The sequence below is a fragment of the Triturus cristatus genome, chromosome 4_2, assembly GCF_964204655.1.
Source record: "Triturus cristatus chromosome 4_2, aTriCri1.1, whole genome shotgun sequence".
Taxonomy (NCBI): domain Eukaryota; kingdom Metazoa; phylum Chordata; class Amphibia; order Caudata; family Salamandridae; genus Triturus; species Triturus cristatus.
In genome coordinates, this window is record NC_140586.1 from 485,063,792 (window position 1) to 485,083,752 (window position 19,961).

At 45.4% G+C, this 19,961-nt stretch overlaps 1 protein-coding gene across 1 annotated transcript in view; it reads left to right on the plus strand.

The window, feature by feature from the left end:
• PIGK (phosphatidylinositol glycan anchor biosynthesis class K) overlaps positions 1-19,961 on the plus strand; it is a 528,114-nt gene that overhangs the window by 174,413 nt on the left and 333,740 nt on the right. Inside the window, exon 7 of the mRNA XM_085602040.1 lies at positions 5,469-5,586. Coding sequence (XP_085458166.1) covers positions 5,469-5,586 — 118 coding nt within the window. The remainder of the gene's footprint in view (positions 1-5,468; positions 5,587-19,961) is intronic.

Here is a 19,961-nt window from a genome sequence, read left to right on the forward strand (position 1 = left end):
TAAATTTGCATGTAGCATGTTAGTGGAGTATAGGAGGGTCCTCTCACCAATTGTGAAACCTCCATCACCTGACAAGTACTCTGACGTGCTGTGCACATGTGTTTAATAAGAGTTGGCTTATGTTTCCTTCTAACAACACGGCTAAATTGATTTGGAAAGGTTTTATGGTACATAGATAGACTAGTTCCAGCAATAACCTCCAAATGTATGTGCCACAGACTGAAGAACTTTTCTAGATTCTCAATTCTTTGGGCCAGAACCCTCCAAGGGCACCACAAACAGGATAAAGGATCATGATTGAACCAGAATCATACAAAAACAGCAGCACCTAATGATAGCAGGCTTCCCTTTGCTTGATAGAGGTGAGCTTCTGTTTCTTATGGCTTATTAGAACATTGGAAGCTCCATTGAAAACAATGGAGTGCTCCGGGCTTATAATGGCTGTTATAAGCCCGGAGCTCCAACATTCCAATGATTGTCTTTGTTCACAGCTGTGGCTGTGAACAAAGGCTTCAGGGAGCCTGTGGGGATTTGGATCCCCTCGCGCCTCCCTGAAGGCTTTGTTTTATTTGTTAGAACATTCTGCCCTCTAGTGGCAGAATGTTCTAATAGCATTATGCCCTTCGTAGCAGGGCTATACCGGCTCGGGCCTTTAACGCTGCAGCGGGCCTTTAATAGCCGGTATAGCCCGCTACGGTGGGCTATAAGGCTATATTAACTACACCCTAGCCTAACAGCGGTGTTGTGCTGTGCAAGAAACAAAGTAACAAACTTGGATGTCTCAGTAAAATGAAATATGGAAAAAACAGGATGATCCTGGCCACTCAAGCATGGTCTCAAAAATAGTGGTTTCTGTACATTATTGTGCTATCAGCGTTGCTGCATTAGAGTTTGTTTTACAGACTGGATCACCAGTTCTGAACGGGGTGGCAGCATCCTGAATCACAGCCTTCCTTTTCTTCCCCTGACTCCCTGTCTTCTGTTTACCTGCAGTAGGGACATTGGAATCGTCCTCCAGATCGGATGAACATTCTCAAAGGTTCCAAACGTGCTACAGATTCCACCTGTGTCTTCCACTGGAAAAGGTTCTGCATTTGGTGTCTAGACAGGAAGACTGACCCTAGGAAATTTCAGTAAGAGGTAGAAATCTTTGAAAATAGAAGCTCGAGGAAATGAAGAGAAGACGATATGAGGAAAAATTATGAAAAGAAGGGAAAAATGCTAACTTCAGGAAGAGGATAGATCAGAAGTAAAGGGGAACATGAGCTCTGAATCAGACAAAAACGATTGAAGGACCAAGAGGAAAAAATGAGAATGGCTGGGAAAAGATAGAATCTAGAGGAACTGTTAGGAGGTAGAGAAGAGAGGAAAGGAAAGAGCAGGAAAATAAATGAAAATTGCAGTAACACAAGGGATCTGCTGTCGTCTGAGCCAGTCACAGCGCGGTGCCCCATAACTTGTTTTCACCTCCGAGCCATGGGAGGCGTGCCCACCTGGTCCCCGCTGCTGTCTCCATTTCCTCCTCGGCCTCACCTACCCTCTGGACTTGACACTGTTTCTTGTCGTCCGACTCGTCTTCTTTTTCCCCTGGCCGTCCGATCAACCTCCTGAGGGTTTACCGGTGTCGGATCCTTTTCGTCGCTGCTGATGCCCGGTTGAGCGGCCCTGGATGCTTCTGGGAGATGACTGGGAAGCACCCGTCTGGCCGTCGCCTGCCCTCCGGACCTGAGCCGCGGCTGCCTGGCGTCCCCCTTCGACTCTCCTGGACTGCGGTTGGGATGCATGATTCCTGTCCCCCCGACAAAGCAGTAATGAGAATGCCACAATCGCTGCTTGCCATTATTCTCCGGGCCTGTTTTCCCTTTCACCCTCCGATTTATCGCACCCTCCTGTTCCAGCAGCTGCCTTCCTCGTCCGAGGCCGCTACCTGGGTTCCCACGCTGACTTCCCCCTGAATACGATGACCCGAGTATTATCGGTGTCCCAAAGCCTTCCCCCGCCAGATCTGGTGGCAGCCTTCCCCTTTCATCCATGCTCCTGTGGTAGGTTTCCTTGTTGGTTTTCTAACGGATTTTGTTTTACTCGCTTTCCCGCCATTTTGTCGCAAAGATATTGTGGTTCATGACCTGGATCCTCCATTTTGTGGTCTCTACAGACTCTCAGATTGACTCCTACCACCAGTCAGCGCCTTGTTCTCTCCAGTCTCACCATCGCCTTATATCGATCCCCTCTTGGAACTCTTCACCCTGGATGTTGATCTATTGGACCCTTACCGGTTTGTCGACTCGCTTACTCTAACTTTTTGCTGTTCCCTCTAAGTACTATCCTCCATGGCCGTTTCAACCGGTACCGATCTGCATCCCTACCCCTTTATTATTCCCCCCACTACTCTCTACGCACCATAGAACTTGTCTTCTAAGTTTTTGAATGCTTTTATAACGGATTGCATTATGTAACACAGTTTTTTTCTCTATGCAATGATTTGTTCTTGTAACTAATGTAACCTTGTAACAACGCTAACCTCATGTAAAGCGCTCTCATACCTCCGGGTCTAGCCAGCGCTATATAAAACTCTTCAAATAAGGAGAGAAAAGGAGAAACAAAGGCTCTGGGTGTGAAAAGATGGAGGGAAACCCAATGATTCGATAACACAGGGAGGAGCACTGAAAACGTGAAAAGGGGGTTTAATGACTGGAGGGGAGATCGATAGAGGGAAAAGAGCAAAGGTCAGGGCGAGATATCAGGGGGGTTAAGGAATGAAAAAGGCTGAGAATGAAGTTAGTATTTGGGCCGGGAAAAGAACTCACAGCCTTACCACTTTTCACCACAAAGTCGCCCACAGTACTGACCAAGCAATGACCAGAAAAAGGGCGCAACAGTTTCTTTTTAGGTCGAGCCTGGGCAGTGCATGCGCTGCTCTATGAGGCATGCTGTATTTGAGTATAGAGTCGATACTCCGTCCACTCTCTGCCCATATTTTTCATTGGCTTGTGTCATTGTCCTCTGTAAATGCTGGCTCCTGATTCATTAATAGGCTTGTTAGTCCATCCTTAGTACCCCCTTGTCTACATTTGTAACCTCCCATGAGGACTGGCCCTTTTAGTTCGGTTATTACACGGTATGTCTTATTTAGTCTGTAAGCACTATTTTCTTTAATGAGTTTCTCCTACTGCAGGCACAACATGCTTTCCTGGAACATTCTGTGTGCCATGCACACTTTCACTTACCAAGCATCCTGGTACAATGGCGGACGCTTTTTTGAAATGAAATAGGTCTTGCATTTGCAAGAGTTTGAGCTATTGGCATTGTAAATGACAATGCCTTTATCTATGTGCTAATTATAAAAATAGATAAATAAAAGGCATTCTCATTTAGAATGCCAACAGCTTGAACTCTCACAAATGCGAGACCTATTGCATTGCAAATGCTTGTTTAGACATGTTGCACATTTGAAGCCTGGTAGGCCATGATAAGAAATAAATATTATCTGTCCAGTGATGCGTACTTTGTTTCTTTCCTCTTTATTGGTTATATCCCTTGTAATTGTTACAGTAGAATATGTTCCTAGTGAATACAATGTGAAGAAGAAGAATTCCTCATTCGCAAAAACTCCATTAGGAATCCCAATATAGGCACAGACCGGTATTTGCACCTGAGTTGAATCTGAGTTGTTTTCTAATTTCTGCTCCCCTTATCAATTTATACCAGGTAAAACCCTGTGGAATATATTCGAGGAGAAACATCAAATGGGTGTCATACCTCCAAATGGGGTAAAATATGTGGTATTACCAGGTAATCCCATATTCATTCCCGAGGTGTGGAACACAACAAGATGTGATAGTAATGCACACAGTAAATATTGCACCTTGCAGTATTGCTATTTTCTTGTTGCAGTAATACTGCACCAAAAGGCTATTGCAATTCTAATAAGCAATGAGTCGCAACAAATTCTTCCTTGATGGATATTTCTGATGCTTACATACAGCTCCCTGCCATCACATTTGGCCTAAGGCTGGATTGGGTCATTTTCATCTCTTGGGAAACGAAAACCGGTCACTAGCTTTGTAATTGAAGATGACTATATATGTAATTCTTCATAGTTTTTTTACCAATTATGTGTTTCTTTTGCCTTCTTTTCTCAAAGGTTCCAGCCCTGAGTTTTGGGTGTCAATACAATCATGCTTTTAGTTCCATGTGCAATACCTCCTGATTACAATCCAATGGTGAAGAAACTTGTCATCTTTCCATCCTTTTTCCCTTTTTAAATTCCGGATATTGACGTTAGTAAGATAGAGAAACACTGAAGAAGACTGTCCTGCCCATTACTAATGACACTATTGCACAGCATGCACTCTTTCCTTTAATTGCTCACAGACCTCTTAGACACAAGCATTATTAGTCCGTATTCCAGTCCAAAGTGTAGTGTTCACTGAGATTGTATTTTCTGCAAAGGATATCTTGCATAGTGCACTTGGGACCAGATGTACATATCTTTATTTTCATTCACAAGCTGCCTGATTCGCGGAATTGGGCTGAGAATCAAAAAAGGTATTTTTTAAAGTACAAAGGCTCAATTAGTGATTCGGTACCCTATTACCGAATCACAAATTTTGTTTGTGATTTGGTATTAGAAAGGAGTGTGTTTAGGGCGTCCCATCCTAATACCGAATCGCAGTAGTATGTGTGAATGTTTTGCAACTGAAAGGCGGTTACAAAACATTTTCATTTTACCACCTACTTCAAGTAGGTGGTACCCAATTCGCAAATGGGAAGGGGTCCCTAGATGACCCCTTCCCCTTTATGAAAGTTTGTGAAAACATTTTAAGAGCAGGCAATTACCCCACGGACCACTGCCTACTCTTAAAAAATGAAAAAAAAGATTTCTTTTTATTTTTGAAACAGCCCATTTAATAAAAAATTACTTTTTGAAAATCAGTAACAGACGTGGTGGCCTGCTGACTAGAGCATGTGATTATCCCTGCGATTTTTGCGATTGCTAATCAGTTGCAAACCAAAACCTACCTCATGAATATTAATGAGGGAGGTCTTTTTGCGACACATTGGTAATCTCAAAATGTGTCAAAAGGCACATTTGTACATTGGTGTTTGCGATTACCAAATAGCGAATCGGAAAAATTTGCTATTTGGTGATCATAAATGATTACCTCCATACATCTGGCCATGGGTGCTATCCCACTGAACATCGTCGAAGGGTTTGGAAAGGTGTGTCACTTAAACTAGTAATGCTGAAATTGTCCAGTGTTTTTGTTCCATTGTGTAAGGTTTATTTCTGACTTTGGCCTTCCCTTGAATGCATTCTGTTTGCTTTGATTTTATTTTATATGTGCATTAATTTGTATCTTGATTCTGATTTTAGTTAATCTCAGAACCCGCTTAGTGCTTTTTCCCATTGGGAGCATTTTTTCACAACAAAATGTTATTTACAAAAATGCATTTTTATATTTCAGGTACAATGAATTGTTGTTCATCATTGATACTTGCCAAGGAGCTTCCATGTATGAACGTTTTTACTCGCCTAATCTTATGGCGCTTGCCAGTAGCCAAGTTGGAGAAGACTCTCTTTCTGTAAGTGCAATAATTTGTGCCTCTCCCTTGTAAATATTTAGGAGGTTTAAGGGCATGGCAATTGGTCAGTTAGGTAACCACTAGGGGTTTCTTGTGCTCTAGTTTCATTACCAGTTGTATGTGATTTTATAAAAGAAATATGTCATTGAATACCATTGCTAAGAAAACCTTTTACCTAAACTGCTTAATGGCAATTTTGAAGATTAACCCCTTCAGTGCCACGCCCTTTCCCCGCCCTGTGCCGGGCGTTACATTAGTCTCGTCATGGGCACAGCGCAACCGTGCTCCATGACGAGACTATCTCGTCATGGGCACTGAAGAGGTTAATATTTTTTCATAGAAACCAACACATACATGCCTTTTTTACGGAACTGAAGTTTGCATTGTTATTTTTGTAAGGTGTAAATGGTATTCAGCTTGAAAAAGAGTATTCTCTGTCAGTTTTTCTGCAGTGTTTAAATAGATTTGTTATCCCTATGTACTATCTATCTGTCAGTAGTGTTTATTGACTGTCTTTTTCTTTGGAGTTGCTTCACCAAGTGGTATTAGAGTAGAAACAGATCACCCTAACAAAAAGGCAATCTTAGTGCAACATTGCCTTACCAGGAGCCTGTTTGTTCGTCTAGAGGAATGCCGCGGACTCAGTTGAGCCACAAGCAGAAACATGTTGACGGTGATCCTAGTGGTGATGGGGTAATAGTTCCCCTTATCACCACTTTTTTCAATTTTTAATACCAACGGGTACGTCCAAATAAATTAACTCTAGGATGCCACATTGGTTTTCAAAGTCACTATACACACGGGCCTATTCTAACTTAGAAGTGCCTCCCTGTCTTCAGGTGTAGGTCCGCTCTCCATCAAACTGGGTTTTTGGAGAGCGAGGGTTGTCCTATGATGAAGCATGACATCTGGTGGAGTGTGAGGACAACCCATTTCATTTTTGTTATGCCTAGCACTTCTATTAAGTAGTGCTAGGAGGGATACTGTAACATAACCTAATTGAATGTAAATCTCAGGAAGCTAAACTTGTGTACATACATTAGAGTAACATACACTTGCACGCATGCATGCATACACACACACAAGTCTGCTCTCAAACACGCACGCGCGCACACACTCACACACTCTCCCTCCTCCTATCTCTCTCTAAAACAAAATTATCTTTATTGATTTTAGAACAATTGCATTACACGTCAGCATGACATTGGCAAAGTAAGAAAAAAAATTAAGTCATCATGGTTTAACCGGTTCTGTTCAGTGGACACAGCAAATATACTGGTATAATAGATTAACATCTACCCTGTCTGTAAGACCAGAGTATTACCTAGAGTATTTATAAAGAAACATTGCTATATGTGTCCTAGGTACAACTTATTGCTGTCGTACAATAGCTAATACCAAGTACAGCCGAATGAGAGAACACCTGAAATACCATCAAAAATCAAACATTAACTTCATCAGGTGCAGAAAAGGTGTCAGGATTCACTTGTTCCTGGTCACAAGCAATTCATACTCGCTGTGCATTGCAGTGGTCCTTCCTCAGCCAAAATCAATGATGGTATATTCAGACCTTTCAACTTATTACAATAAAGAAGGACATTATGGTACCATTTTTGAAGCACAACATTAGTACAGTAGATAGGCAGGTGCATCATCGTTAGCTTGCATCTGCAAAGTGGGTGCCACATACTTCACTGTAGCACTGTAACTATTGAGCAAATAAAGTGAAAGTTGTTCAAGGCGTTCTAGTATTGTCATTGTTGTCACTGGCAAAGGCCAGTATTTATTATGTCCATAACTTTGCAATACGATATTATATAAGATCGCTAGCTTCTTCCCTTTGTAAACCTATGCTTTCAGCTTCTAGCCATTGTTGGACCTATTTGAGGTACTGTTTGCATGTATAGGGGTTCAAAGACTTTCTCCTTGGAGCTAGGGCTTTTTAGATAAGAGAAGGGCAAGGTCTGAAAACCTGCCTTCAGGGTGTTTTTTCAGATCAGAAAGGCAGCAAGCAGGGCTGTAAAGAGTGTGAACTCAATTGATCGATGAGAAGTTCACATACCTCTTTCCAGTAGGTGACTCCAGGTGTGCAGTCCCAGAGTATATGTTGTATTCCTTCCATATCTGTGTGATATATGACAATCAGGAGAAATGTTTGGGAAAATATTAGAAAGCGCCCTAGGGGTCAAGTATACCCTTTACAATGTATCTAACTGAATATATTTGCAGGGAATGTTGCTTGATACTTTGTGGGGATAAGCTGGAGGGCATTTTGCATTCTTTCCTTTTCCTAAAGTGAAACAGAGGTTTCCCTGCATGGGGCCATTTGGCTTTCCTGAGCCAAGTTATTAATTTCTTCCCTGTCCCTATAATGTAGAGCATCTGCACTATGGAGGTTCTGCATCTGTTATTTCCCAGTAAGTGTACATAGCTCCAATGAACCTTCCAGTAAGCAGGAACTGCCCAAGGTAAAGGCCCCATTGCTCCATCAGTGTGTAAAAGGAAGCAAGGTTCCATTCTAGAATAAGTCACCTGCTGTCATCACTCCCACATCTAACCAGTGCTCCAAGGAACACTTAGAAAGATTATACCTACAGTTAGGGAAATACTGTGTAGGAATTGCCTGGGCATATAGGTTTGAGCGACCGGTGACTCCTATTATAGCAGAACGTAGCTACCAATAATAAATAGCTGTAGTTTTTGTGTAGAGAAGGTCTATAAACAAATAATTGTTGTATCTCCCTTTCGTTGTGATTGTCTGGTGCAAAGCCCACCTCCATCAATGATCTGCCATCGATAAGCCCATTGGAGTTATACCGCTAAATACAGGTGCGCAAAATTTGGAGTGCCTTGGACTATTGGGAGCCTTAACTAAGACAGTTATACCCTTTGTCTGCCAGCATTCCAAACTGTGTCCACCAGCATATTGTCAAGAATACGAAACAAATCCTAGAAAGTTGGAGGGTTAAGTTGGAGCAGTAATATAATAGCCTTGGAAACATGATCATTTTGGTTAGAGCTATTCTACCAATCGTGGGCACCGGTAAAATTTCCAAAACTTGATTTGCGTACTAAGTGAGGCAATCGCGTTTCTTAAATGGCCATCATTGATATCCTAAGTGAAATGGTTTTCAGTGACTCCTAAGTAACCAATAGGCTCCCGTTTGATTATTTTAGTTCCCATCTTCAGTTAGTTCAGGGCAAGCAGGGTGCACTGGAAAAAGATGTGACATAGAGAGGTAACACCCAAACCTGATGCTAACTTAAAATCATTCGGAAGCTGTAGGACTGAGAAAATGTTCCTCAACATATCCCTTAGGTATACCACATGTAATCTACATACAATGACACAATGTGGGCTGTATCTTACAAAGGGATACCTCAAAGTACCACTCATTAGAAAATGTTACACAGCCAATGGATTTATAGTAAGGGTGAACAGAAGGGTTGATAGAGGGCTCCTCGGTCTAGTACCTCAACCCACTGTGAATGATTTGGAAATGAGCTCACCTGTCCTGACCCTAGCTGTCAGTTTAGTGTACAAAAGCTTGATCCAGCAAAGCATCTTTTGCCAGTCCCAATCCTTGCCAAGGCAGCAAATGTACTCGCACCCAAGAGTATCAAATGCCTTTTCGAAGCAGGCTGCATGAGACAATTTGGCAAAGAAACCCTTCAGCGTATGTTATAAATGTATAATGAAAAGGGAAGTACGTCTACCTGGGATAAATCCAATCCTACCCGAATGTACCAAATCAGGGAGTCCTGGAAGAAGCCTATTCGCCAATATTTTGCTTCTATTTATTTTTTTTTTGAAAACCTTTATTAACCGCAGTTGCATCAGTTTACAATGTACTGTCATTTGCCAAGGCGTCAATTCAGCAATGCAAAAATACACATGCTCAGATGGTGAGACACAGCCATTTAGCCGACAACCCGGAGGTCCGGCGGCGGTAAACAGTTGAACATATGCATAGGAATCAGGTATGTACATTGTGTGTAAGTGGGTCGATGGTGCTTTTCTGTATTTCGTCGTGTCTCATCTGAAGCGCATTGCCTGCAAGAGAGGAGGGCGCTGCGTGCCAGCCCTCAGCGCGGCGCCGTCAATTAGCTCCTAGGCCCGTAGGGGGAACCGCGCAAGGCACCAGGTTCCCCACCAAATGCCCAGGTCTCCGGGCAACGGAGCTCTGGTGGCCTACTCTTGGCGTAAGCTGGAGCGCGACAAGGAGGTTGCAGTATAGCTCACAAAGACGTACATATCCGCGTGTGCATCCGACAAGCCCAGTGTGCCGTTTCGCAGCTCAGCCCGATGCGCGCGGCGCATGGCGCTCTATCATCCCTTCATCGGTGCGCTCCCCAGGCCGCCAAGTGCCTGTGCAAGCCTGGCGTGGAACTCTGCGCAGTTCGAGTGGATCCTTCCGCGTTTGCCAGGCATAGCCGTTGTCTGCGCGTAGTGTACGCCAGTGCTGCCTCATCAGTGCTACATAGAGCGCGCTAGGTAGGGCAGCGCCTCGGGGGCGTCGGGTAACGCTTCCAGCAACTGCTTCTGTGGTTGGACACGGGTTCGGTCAGGGAGCGTAACCAGTCGCCGAACTGCTCCCCGTGTGTGTAATTTGAACGGAGGGGTCAGGGCTAGGGTCGAAAACTTGGGTGAGGTCTAGAATAAGAGGGGAGGTGGGGAGGTGGAGATTGTTCTGCATCAGTGTAGTAGGAGACAGTAGCTGTCAAGCGGGGGCATAGCCGGGCCATATGGGAGGTGTGCCGAGCAGCAATGTCTAGCAGCAGCCCCCTGCAGCGCAATAAGCGAGAGGCGCTAGGGGGGCAAGCAAGCAGTGGGGGCCGGGAGCTATCTCCGTCATGGTCTCAGGGGTGTCGCCATCCAGCCAGCAGGGCAGCGATGCCCTCCCAAGGCTCAGGTTATCCCTCGGTTCCGGCAGGCCACCTGAAAGGCTGTAAGGAGGTCATCCCAAATTTGGGCAATGGGGAACTTCCGGAGCCCTGCAGTTTCCTCACGTAAGAGCACCGCACTCTCCGCTTGTGCCCAGTTTACGAAGGAGGCTCTCCAGTGTCTGATGTGCGGGGGGGGCCATCGCCTTCCAATGCTTGGTGAGTAGGCGTTTGGCCGTTACAAGCCTCATGTCCCAAAAGCGCGCCTGCACTTTATTTGCTTTTGTGCGCTTGTATAAGCCTAAGATGCATGCCTCCCACGTGCGTGGTAGCCGTCCATCGGCACCGCGCTCAATCAGTGACAGCACGTCGTTCCAGTATGTCTGCACACCAGTGCAATGCCATAGCATATGCAAAAGGTCCGCTCCCGGTAACGAGCACCGCTGGCAGACAGCGTCCGTCCGCAAGAAATATCTGTTTATCTTCTCAGGTGTGAGATACGCACGCTGCAGTATGTAATATTGTATGAGTTTAAAGCGGGGGTTGCGTGGAACGTTGGTCGGGCTGGCCAGTATCATCGCCCATTCTTTGTCTGTCCAGTCTCTGCCCCTGTCTGTGCGCCAATATTTTGCTTCTATTTGCAATAATTATTGAGTATGTGTAAGGGTCTTTGGGATGACTCTTAAATTGAGTCTCTACCTCGTCTGGGCAAGGACACCGAGTGCTTCCCTAGCAGAGGAGGGCAATTTACTAGTTTCAGTAAGGAGGTTATAAAAATTCAGCCAGCTTGGGGGCTAATTGTGAAGCTCTAAGGGTTACAAAATTTGATAGGCAAACTATCTTGTCCTGGTGTTTTCCCTTTTCGTAATTCTTTAAGGAATCCTGAATTTCTTGTATTGAGATCAATCAGATCTTCCATTACTGCCCTTTCTGAGTTAATCATTGGCATTTGAAGACTCTGTAACCTGTTAAAGCAGTGGAGTTACCACCTAGAGTGACATTATACACAGCAGCGTAATGATCATAAAAGAATGTGTGAATTTCATGTTGTGTATAAACTATTGGGTCTGTGATGGGGGCCAGCACTATTTCTTGCCTAGTGAGACAAGAAAACTGTCTGCTTGTTTTGTCCTCTTCGGAGCGGGGCCTTGCCTTATAACTTTTATAGCCTAATCATCCTTGCCGCTCTATAAGGAGCGCATGTTTTTGTCAGTTGTCTACTTAGACAATATTGTCTTATTCTGTCCGGCCTGCTAGAGGCACGGGGCATCCTAACAAAGTCTGCAACTAATTCAGTTTTTTTACTGATGTTTTAAAGGTGTGTACAGTACTCTGTGTGCACAATCCCCTCATTATAAGTTTAAACAGCTCCCACTTGATTAAGATAGAGGTGGCGGTACCAGCATTTGTCTCAATATAAGTTGTGATTCCTTTGCTATGTATCCCCTAAAAGCTGTGACCTCGAAATGTGTGTGTTATAGTTTCCATGTTAGTATTGGGGCCATTGCTCTGACCTAAGACTAGCACACAGGTAAGAGATATTTACAGGAGTCCAATGTAATGACCATTTTATAGGGCAGTATAATTTTAGATTATTGAGGAACGAGGTAGTGGTGGGTATGACTATTCAAATCTATTTCTAATACACAGTTAAAACCCGCTCCCCTGGAAAAAAGCTATGCGTGCCTACTTGTCAAATATAGTGGTTAATTTAGAGAGAAAGTGGTGCTGATCCAAGTTGGGTGCATAAATTCTACCCAGTAAGACTGTACTGCATCTAACAGTCCTTCAAGTAGGACGAATCTCCCTTCCTTGCCCACCTCAGTTAAAATTTGTTTAAAGTGTGCACATGGTCCCACCCCCCAGATGAGTACTCCTCTTGCATAGGCAGAGAAAGTAATATAGAAGCATTGGCCCTTTCATCTCTTTCAAACTTCTCTCCCCTCTGCTGTTGTTAAATGGGTGTCCTGAATAAATCCAATGTGACCTCATCTACACCTGATGAAGGTATATACACTATGTGTCTTTTATTCATTGTGCCTATTCCACAGACACTCCATTCATGAGCAACATATTATTTGTTGGAGTCATCCGGCTGTTATTATGGATGCAGATGCTTAGGGCTCTAAGGGAACTGACATGTCAGTACTGGTGTGATGAAATTCACTCATTTTATAAAGACCTGTAATATGGTTAAAATTCGAATTCATTGTTGCATCTGACTGTGTGAGCTATTTAATTCCCCTTCTCTGGGCCGTAGCCCAATGCCCAATTGCCGAAACTGAATTGTTAACTTAAGGAAGGTCATTCAGCCCATGGCTACTATAAGTTACCAGGTGTAAGTGGGGGTGGGGTAGAATATACAATCATGCTGTGCTCTACTGAAATCCGAATATATATATTTATCCAACCACGCAATCAACTTGCCCGCCTTATCTCCCACATCATACAATCGCCCCTGTTGCTCTCTGCTGAGGCCCCTGGCCGCCTCCGTGACGAGGGCCCTATAGGCCGCCTGCTTAAGGTGCAGAACGTGGAGCGCAGCGTCAGTCACCCCACTCCCCAAATCACCCTCCAATTCAGTAATTTCGGCCTCCACCCGGGTCACCTCCTCCTGTGCGCGCCTCCGGGCATGGGAAATAAAGGAGAGGGCCTCCCCTCTCAGCACTGTCTTGAAAGCCTCCCACAGGGAGATAGCCGACAGGACTGACCCCACATTCTCCTCGAAATACCGTTGCAAGGATTTAATCAAGTCAGCGCGAATAGTGGGGTCGCGCAGGTACCAAGCGTTGATTGGAGCTACCCTGCCCTCCCCCCTCGGGAAGACATCAAAGTGCAACAGGAGCGGGGAGTGATCTGAAATGCCCCTCGCCAAATGGCGCACCTCCCCCACATATATATATATTTATAAGGTTCATTAGCAGCGAAATATAGCCTACAGATTAATTACCTCTCAGTCCTGACAATTGTGATCTATGAGGTGCACCGCCAAAATATATTAATGCATTGAGCTATACAATTAGTCAGAGTGGAGGAGCTCCCAGCCATAGCCAAAACCGATACGAATAACATCAATTGCATTAAATTTGCCACGTTAATAAACGATTGTATAGATTCAACTTTTAAGTTTCAATATTGTTGTCCAACAACTTTTGTTGCCGTAAAAAAAAAAAAAAACTCAATTCAGTCCTATGTAAATTCAATCACAGTTTGGCAGTAACCAGTGGCAAGTGGTCTGACCTTAGACTTTTTGAAAAAATTGAGGTGTCTTCATCCAATGACACGAGTCAGGGCCAACTGCAGGAATGTTTTATGATGAGGTAATAAGACGCTACTCAGCATCACGTGCAACCCTTCTATCTTTGTGCATGGGAGGGGGTGGCACTTGCCCCAGGCCGCCTCCTCCCACAGTGCTGTCGCCCCGCACTCGGGTGATGAGGCGATAGCGCAGTAATGTCAGGGCACAGGAACCAGTCCCTACAGCAGAGTATTGTTCAGCCTAGTTTCGGGTTGTTATTGGTAAAGAAAAAGGACCATTGATTTTAATAATCTTGAGCCCTACTATGAACAATACGACATATCTTAGGCCTTGTTCTCTTAGCTTACATTTCACATCCGTAACCGTTGCACTGCGATTGAGCACCCCCAGAGTGTAGTCAGGAAATATCAATGTCCTGCTTCCCTCCACAACGTAGTGTCCTGCCTTCTCTGCTGCTTTCAATAGTTGGTCTTTGTCACAGAAATTGATGACTTTGGCCACAATTTGTCTCGCCTGCTCACTGGGAGGAGGGTGTTCAGCGGGGACACAATGCTTCCTTTACACTGTGAAGAAGGAAGACAGAGCAGCTGATGCTATTATGGTAAGTAGTCCATTTCCAGTGAACTTGTTGGAGTTGTTCACTACCATTTGTTCAGGCATCACCATGATTCTAATAACGCTGCGGCAAGATCATCCTTCTACTTCTTCAGCTCTGCCCTCTAACAAGGGCACCCGCTCGAGTACTTCCAATGCCTCTTATTTAAGGTCCTTAGTTTGTGGTTGTAGCCCAACAATTCCCGTTATGAAAGTTTCCTTCATGCAGAAATCCCTGGTTACCAGCAAATGAATCATATGTGAACTCCAGGACATTTCTAGAGTCTGCGAGGGCCTGCAGTGTTGTCTAATTTGGTGTGTCTCCTACTAAACCTGGCAATTCTAAGAATTGGATGAGGTGGGCTCATTCACTCACATAATGTAACATGCTTTATCATGGTCCATCTCGTCCCACCCTGGTAAGATGGTACTACCCGGTGAGAATCGACCTCGGGCAAGGCTATATCGAGGGAGTTCTTAGGTATTAATCTTTTTTCTGGATAACTAGGGTCCAGTTATTTCACGAAAGATAGCTCTGGGTATACCACAAAAGTATCTTTTTTATTAAGGTGGTACCCTTGGTATAATTAGAACTTACCATAAGGTGCTGGTGGATGTTTTGATCCTTGCATACCTGTGGATTAAATCAATATGTTTCTGCCCTTTGAAAAGCCTAAATGGTTTCAGGGATTCATCAGGGTTATTATCTGGGGCCCTGACCTTAATTTAAAGTGAGGGTAAGAAATGTGTTAATAAAAACAAAAGGGTCTTGCCTCTCTAAAGGTAAACATCTGTATATTATACCTTTGGAGGTAAAACAAGATTGAAATATGTAAGCAGCATTAGATATATCAGGCATTTTACTCGTGTTAACACCCGGATCTTCATTTGTTTTTAAAATAAATGTTTTTATTGACATTTTCATTTTCACGTACAATACAAACCATGCAATTACGTCATATCTCATATCTCATAGCAGTGTTTGCCAATGCAGTTTTTAGTACAGTGTTTGGGTGAAATATATATATATATATATATGTTTTTTTTTTTTTTTAATGAACATTTCTTCATCAGATACTCATGGTATTGGATTACATGTGAAAAGTGATGATCTACATTGGGCGCTGCAATCCTCTCTCAGGATTGACATCTATTTTGCACTTAATATAATTGTTTCGGTACCTAATGTCAACCTTGAACTAGCGGATAAGACTAGGATAGTAATCTGTGGACCTTGAGCATGCGGGACTGACGGGGTACCGGGTCTATTGCATTCCTGCTGGTAGATATGATGGAGGTGTGCTACAGGGGGTCTGTCCAGTCGTCATTGTCCTTCTTGCTGTCGTGTGTGGTATTAGATTGCTGTCTCGTGTTGCGTTACGTGTCTATTGCTGTTTATGTGGCAGTGTGTGTGCTTCAAGTTTGGGCTTACGAGTGCGAGTCCACTGGGGCTTGTGTGGAGTTGCCTGACTCTGCATGTGTGGAATGTTGTTTGAATTGATGCAATAGTGAGGCCAGCTCCATGGATATGGGGTGTTTGCGCATCCCTTTTACCTCCTCTTCCCCAAGTGCTTCCTCCTCCGCTGCTGCCCATTTGTGTACTGCTCCCACCCATGCTGCTATTGGGGGACCCATGGGGGATCGCCAGTGCATTGCTATGTCTCTTTTTGCTAGAAGCGTTGCTAGTGATTTGAAGCGGGCGGGTACCTTGTGCAGTTTCTGTCTTCGGAAGACTCCTAGTGCGCAAGCCTCTCAGGTGTCATGTGTGGTAGGCCCGTAGTATCCCTAAGTGTCCCGTGGATCATTTGCTAGTATGATTTTAGTGTAGGGCAACTCAAGAACATATGTTGGAAGTCGGCGTCTGGTGACCGACATCTGGGACATAGGAATTGGGTGTCAGGGTAAAACCATTGGAGATGCGTGGGTGTTTGGTATGCTCTATGTAAGATATAGAATGGGATATTTTTGAAACCAGGGCGATTTCCCATTCTTGGTCGTGCAATTGACGCCCCAACTCTTCCTCCCATGTGACCCGCAGGGCATCTAGGGGTTTGTGTAGAAGTTCCCGTATGGTTTTATTTAGCCAGGTGATTAGGTGTCGTCCCATGCGTAGGATTGTGTGAATGACTGGATGTGTGGCTGGCTCACCTGACAATAGATCGTGATATGGCTGAAAGTTTTCTATGAGCTGTCTGGGGAGTAAAAATTGGCCGGGAGGGAGGTCATATTCGTCCATTATTTGACAAAATGGTCTTAGCTGTGCGTCCTCAAACAGGGACTCTATCTCAGTCAGAGAGTTCTGTCCAAAGGTGGAACATGCCTGGTGTGTAGTACATTTCTCGTCTGGGCCAGCCAACAAGTGGTAGTAGAGGGGAGTATAGTGGTGTCCCCGCCGACATCCGATGTATCCTTCGCATACACCTGCAGCCTACCGACACTTGTATCCGGTATGTGCTCCGCGGTTTGGTGCCTGGTAGTATTAGACGGCGGATTTCTGGGATGGGGGTCCGACCGATTGCTGTATGTGTCTCACCAACGTATCTGCCAACTGTCTAGTAGGACAGCCACTGTAGTTGCGCTGCCAGGAAGTATGCCTCAAAAGAGGGTGCGCCTAGTCCTCCCTGTGTGGTGGTTAATTGAAGCTTGGCGAGTGCTATCCGGTGTCTGCCTGCTCCCCCTATTAGTGTACGGAGGAGCGACTCTAGCTTACGGAAGAATGCTCTGGGTAGGATTACCGGCAGGTTTGTGAAGTGATACAGTAGCCGTGGGACTATTATCATCTTGGTTAAGGCCACTTGACCGATCGGGGCTAGCGGGAGGTTCTTCTGATTCCGGCCAACGCCCTTTGATGATTGCCCTCAAATATGTCTGATGGGGAGTGGTACACGCGTACCCTGAGGTAGCTGGGGGCGTTCATACTCCAGTGTAGGCACTGCTTGCCCATCCTAACGTCCTGTGGGGTGAGGTCGGGGTGCAGTGGATAGACTGTGGATTTGTCCCAGTTTACCCTAAGGCCAGATGCTTCTACAAATTCCGCCAGTGTCATCCATAAGGACGTCAGGTCTGCGGTGATGTCCCGGATATATAATAATAGGTCATCTGCGTACATGGAGACACTGTGCATGGTGTCCGCTGTGGGATTTCCCCAATTTTCCCCTTGTTAGTGCATTCGTAAGGTGAGGGGCTCCACCGCGAGGGCAAATAGCAGGGGCGAGAGTGGGCAGCCCTGCCTCGTGCCCCTCTCTACTGCAAAGGGTGATGATACGTATCATCCCATGCGGATACGTGAGGAATGTTTAGTGCATAGGAGCCGCGTATTTGCTAGGAGGTTGGGACCTATCCCCCGTCCGGTTTAGGACTGAGAATAGGTATGGCCATGTGAGAGTGTCGAAGGCCTTCTCAAGGTCTAAGATGAGACTGGCCGCTCTAGGGAACGTGGCGCTTACTTGATCTTGGATGTGAAATAGTCGGCGTATATTTTGCGGCGTGTTTCTGCCTGGAACAAAACCACATTGGTCTGGGTGGACCAGGGGTCGTAGACTTTGCGTGCAACGGTCTGCTAGTATCTTTCCTAGCACCTTACAATCGGCTGACAGCAGTGTGATGGGGCGGTAGGAGGCCAGCTGGCGTGGGTCCCGGTTGGGTTACGATAACTGATTCTCGAAGGGATCCTGGCAGTTCTCCCCTCTCTAGCGCGGCCGCAAACATTTCTATGAGGTGGGGAACCAACAGGGGGGAGAGGTTGTGTAGTATTCTAAGGGGAAGCCCTTCAATCCTGGCGCTTTGTTGCGCGGCAATGCGCGGATTGCTTGGGTGATGTCAGTAGATTGTATCACTGAATCAAGCACAGTTTGCTCTGTCTTCGTGATTTGTGGGATTGTCAGTGGGTGAAGGAAGTGATCAATTTCTTTTAGTCCAGCCGGTTCTGGAGTGCGGTATATCTTAGTGTAATATTGTTGGAATGCTTGTAGGATTTCTGTTTGTGAGCGTAATATATTTCTGAGGGGATCTAGCACTTCGGTGATGGGTTTTACTTCTGTATCTTGTTTAGCCAGCCAAGCGAGTAATGTGCCTGTTTTATCCCTCTCTTTGTGCACCCGGGTTGCATAAGCCTTAAAGTTGTACCTGCGTAAGTCTGTGATAGCCGCTTGATAGTCTGTCTTTGCCTTTGCTACTTGAGCAACAGTCGCCTCATTTATATCTTCTTGTTTGGTGAGTGTGGCTAACGTCGTTTCAGCTTGTGTGAGTGCTTGTTCCAACGTCTGCTTCACCCCTACTATTTGTTGTATACAATCTCCCATGGCCACTACTTTAAATGCGTCCCACTCTATTAGTTTAGATGTCGTCGTGCCCGTGTTATGAGCGAAATATTCATGTATACTTGGCTCTTGCTCATGTTTAAAAACGTGATCTGTCAGGCAGTGTAACGGTAGTCTCCGTGTGAGAACGGGGAGGTGGGGGTTCTCCAGTGTAGGCATATTATGTGAGCGTCATGCTCCGAGATGACCCGGCCGAGGTAATCTGCATGCTGAATTGTGGGTATTAGTGACCCTGTGCAGAGGAATCTATCTAGCCTGATCCAGAGTGAAACGAGTATAGCCAGGCCTGTGGGTGGTGTGCTTTCCACGCATCTATGAGTGCCCATTGTGTGACCCAGTTTTGAAAGCATTCTGTTTGCTTACGGGCAGGAGAGTGTGTGGGTGGGGGGGTGGGATCGGTCTAGGGCGAGATTTAGTGTACAGTTATAATCACCCCCCAATATCCACGGTATGGATGCAAATTGGGCCAAAATTCCTGTGAGGCAGTCCCAGAACCTGTCTTCCCATCTAGGAGCCCCTCCACTAGGGCGCACCTTCCCTCTTTGTCTATCGCTCTCCTGATCTCTTGGAACGGGGTGCCAGGTCTGATCCAGATCAGCGCTCCACGTGCATATGCGGAGTAGGACATTCCACGCCATTTGGCCCGCAGTTTTTCTATTTCTTATGTGGTTAAATGTGTCTGTTAAGAGTACGATTCGTGCGTCTTGTCGTTTTGTGTAGGAGTAGACAGCGTAACGTTTGCATGGTGTATAAAGGCCTCTAACATTTAAAGTTAAAATACTGACGTCCATGTGCTGTGTTCTGACGGACATTTTGTGTTGTTCATGCAGACTGAAATCATGAGTCTTAACTGGAGCAGAGGGCCTGTGGAGTGCACAGCAGTGTAGCAGTCATAGGTATAGCTCGGTGTCGCCTGTCCGTGTGGTATAATACCTTTGTTGTGTATACGTCCATGGGGGAAGGGATTGGAGGTGTCGAGGAAAGTGAACAAACAACAGGTATCGGGAAACAGTCTCAATACCAAGGACCTATCGATGGGGGGCGATATGTTCAAAACGGCCACTCCCATAACAGAGGAGAGTGCTAATACGTTACGTGGGGGTGGTGGTGCATTTCTACGAGGCGGGTCCACGCAGGGGCTTTTGCAGGATCCGTGTTCGTCGTCTGGGCTGTGTATGAACGGGTACATGTAATGTGTACAGTGTCAGTGTGTGTGACAGTGCAGAGCTGCATGGGGTTGCCGGCAGGGCTGCTTCATTCCAAGAAGTGATTAGTGTCTTCTTCAGTTCATCAAATGATGGTGCCGGCAGTCTGGGGGA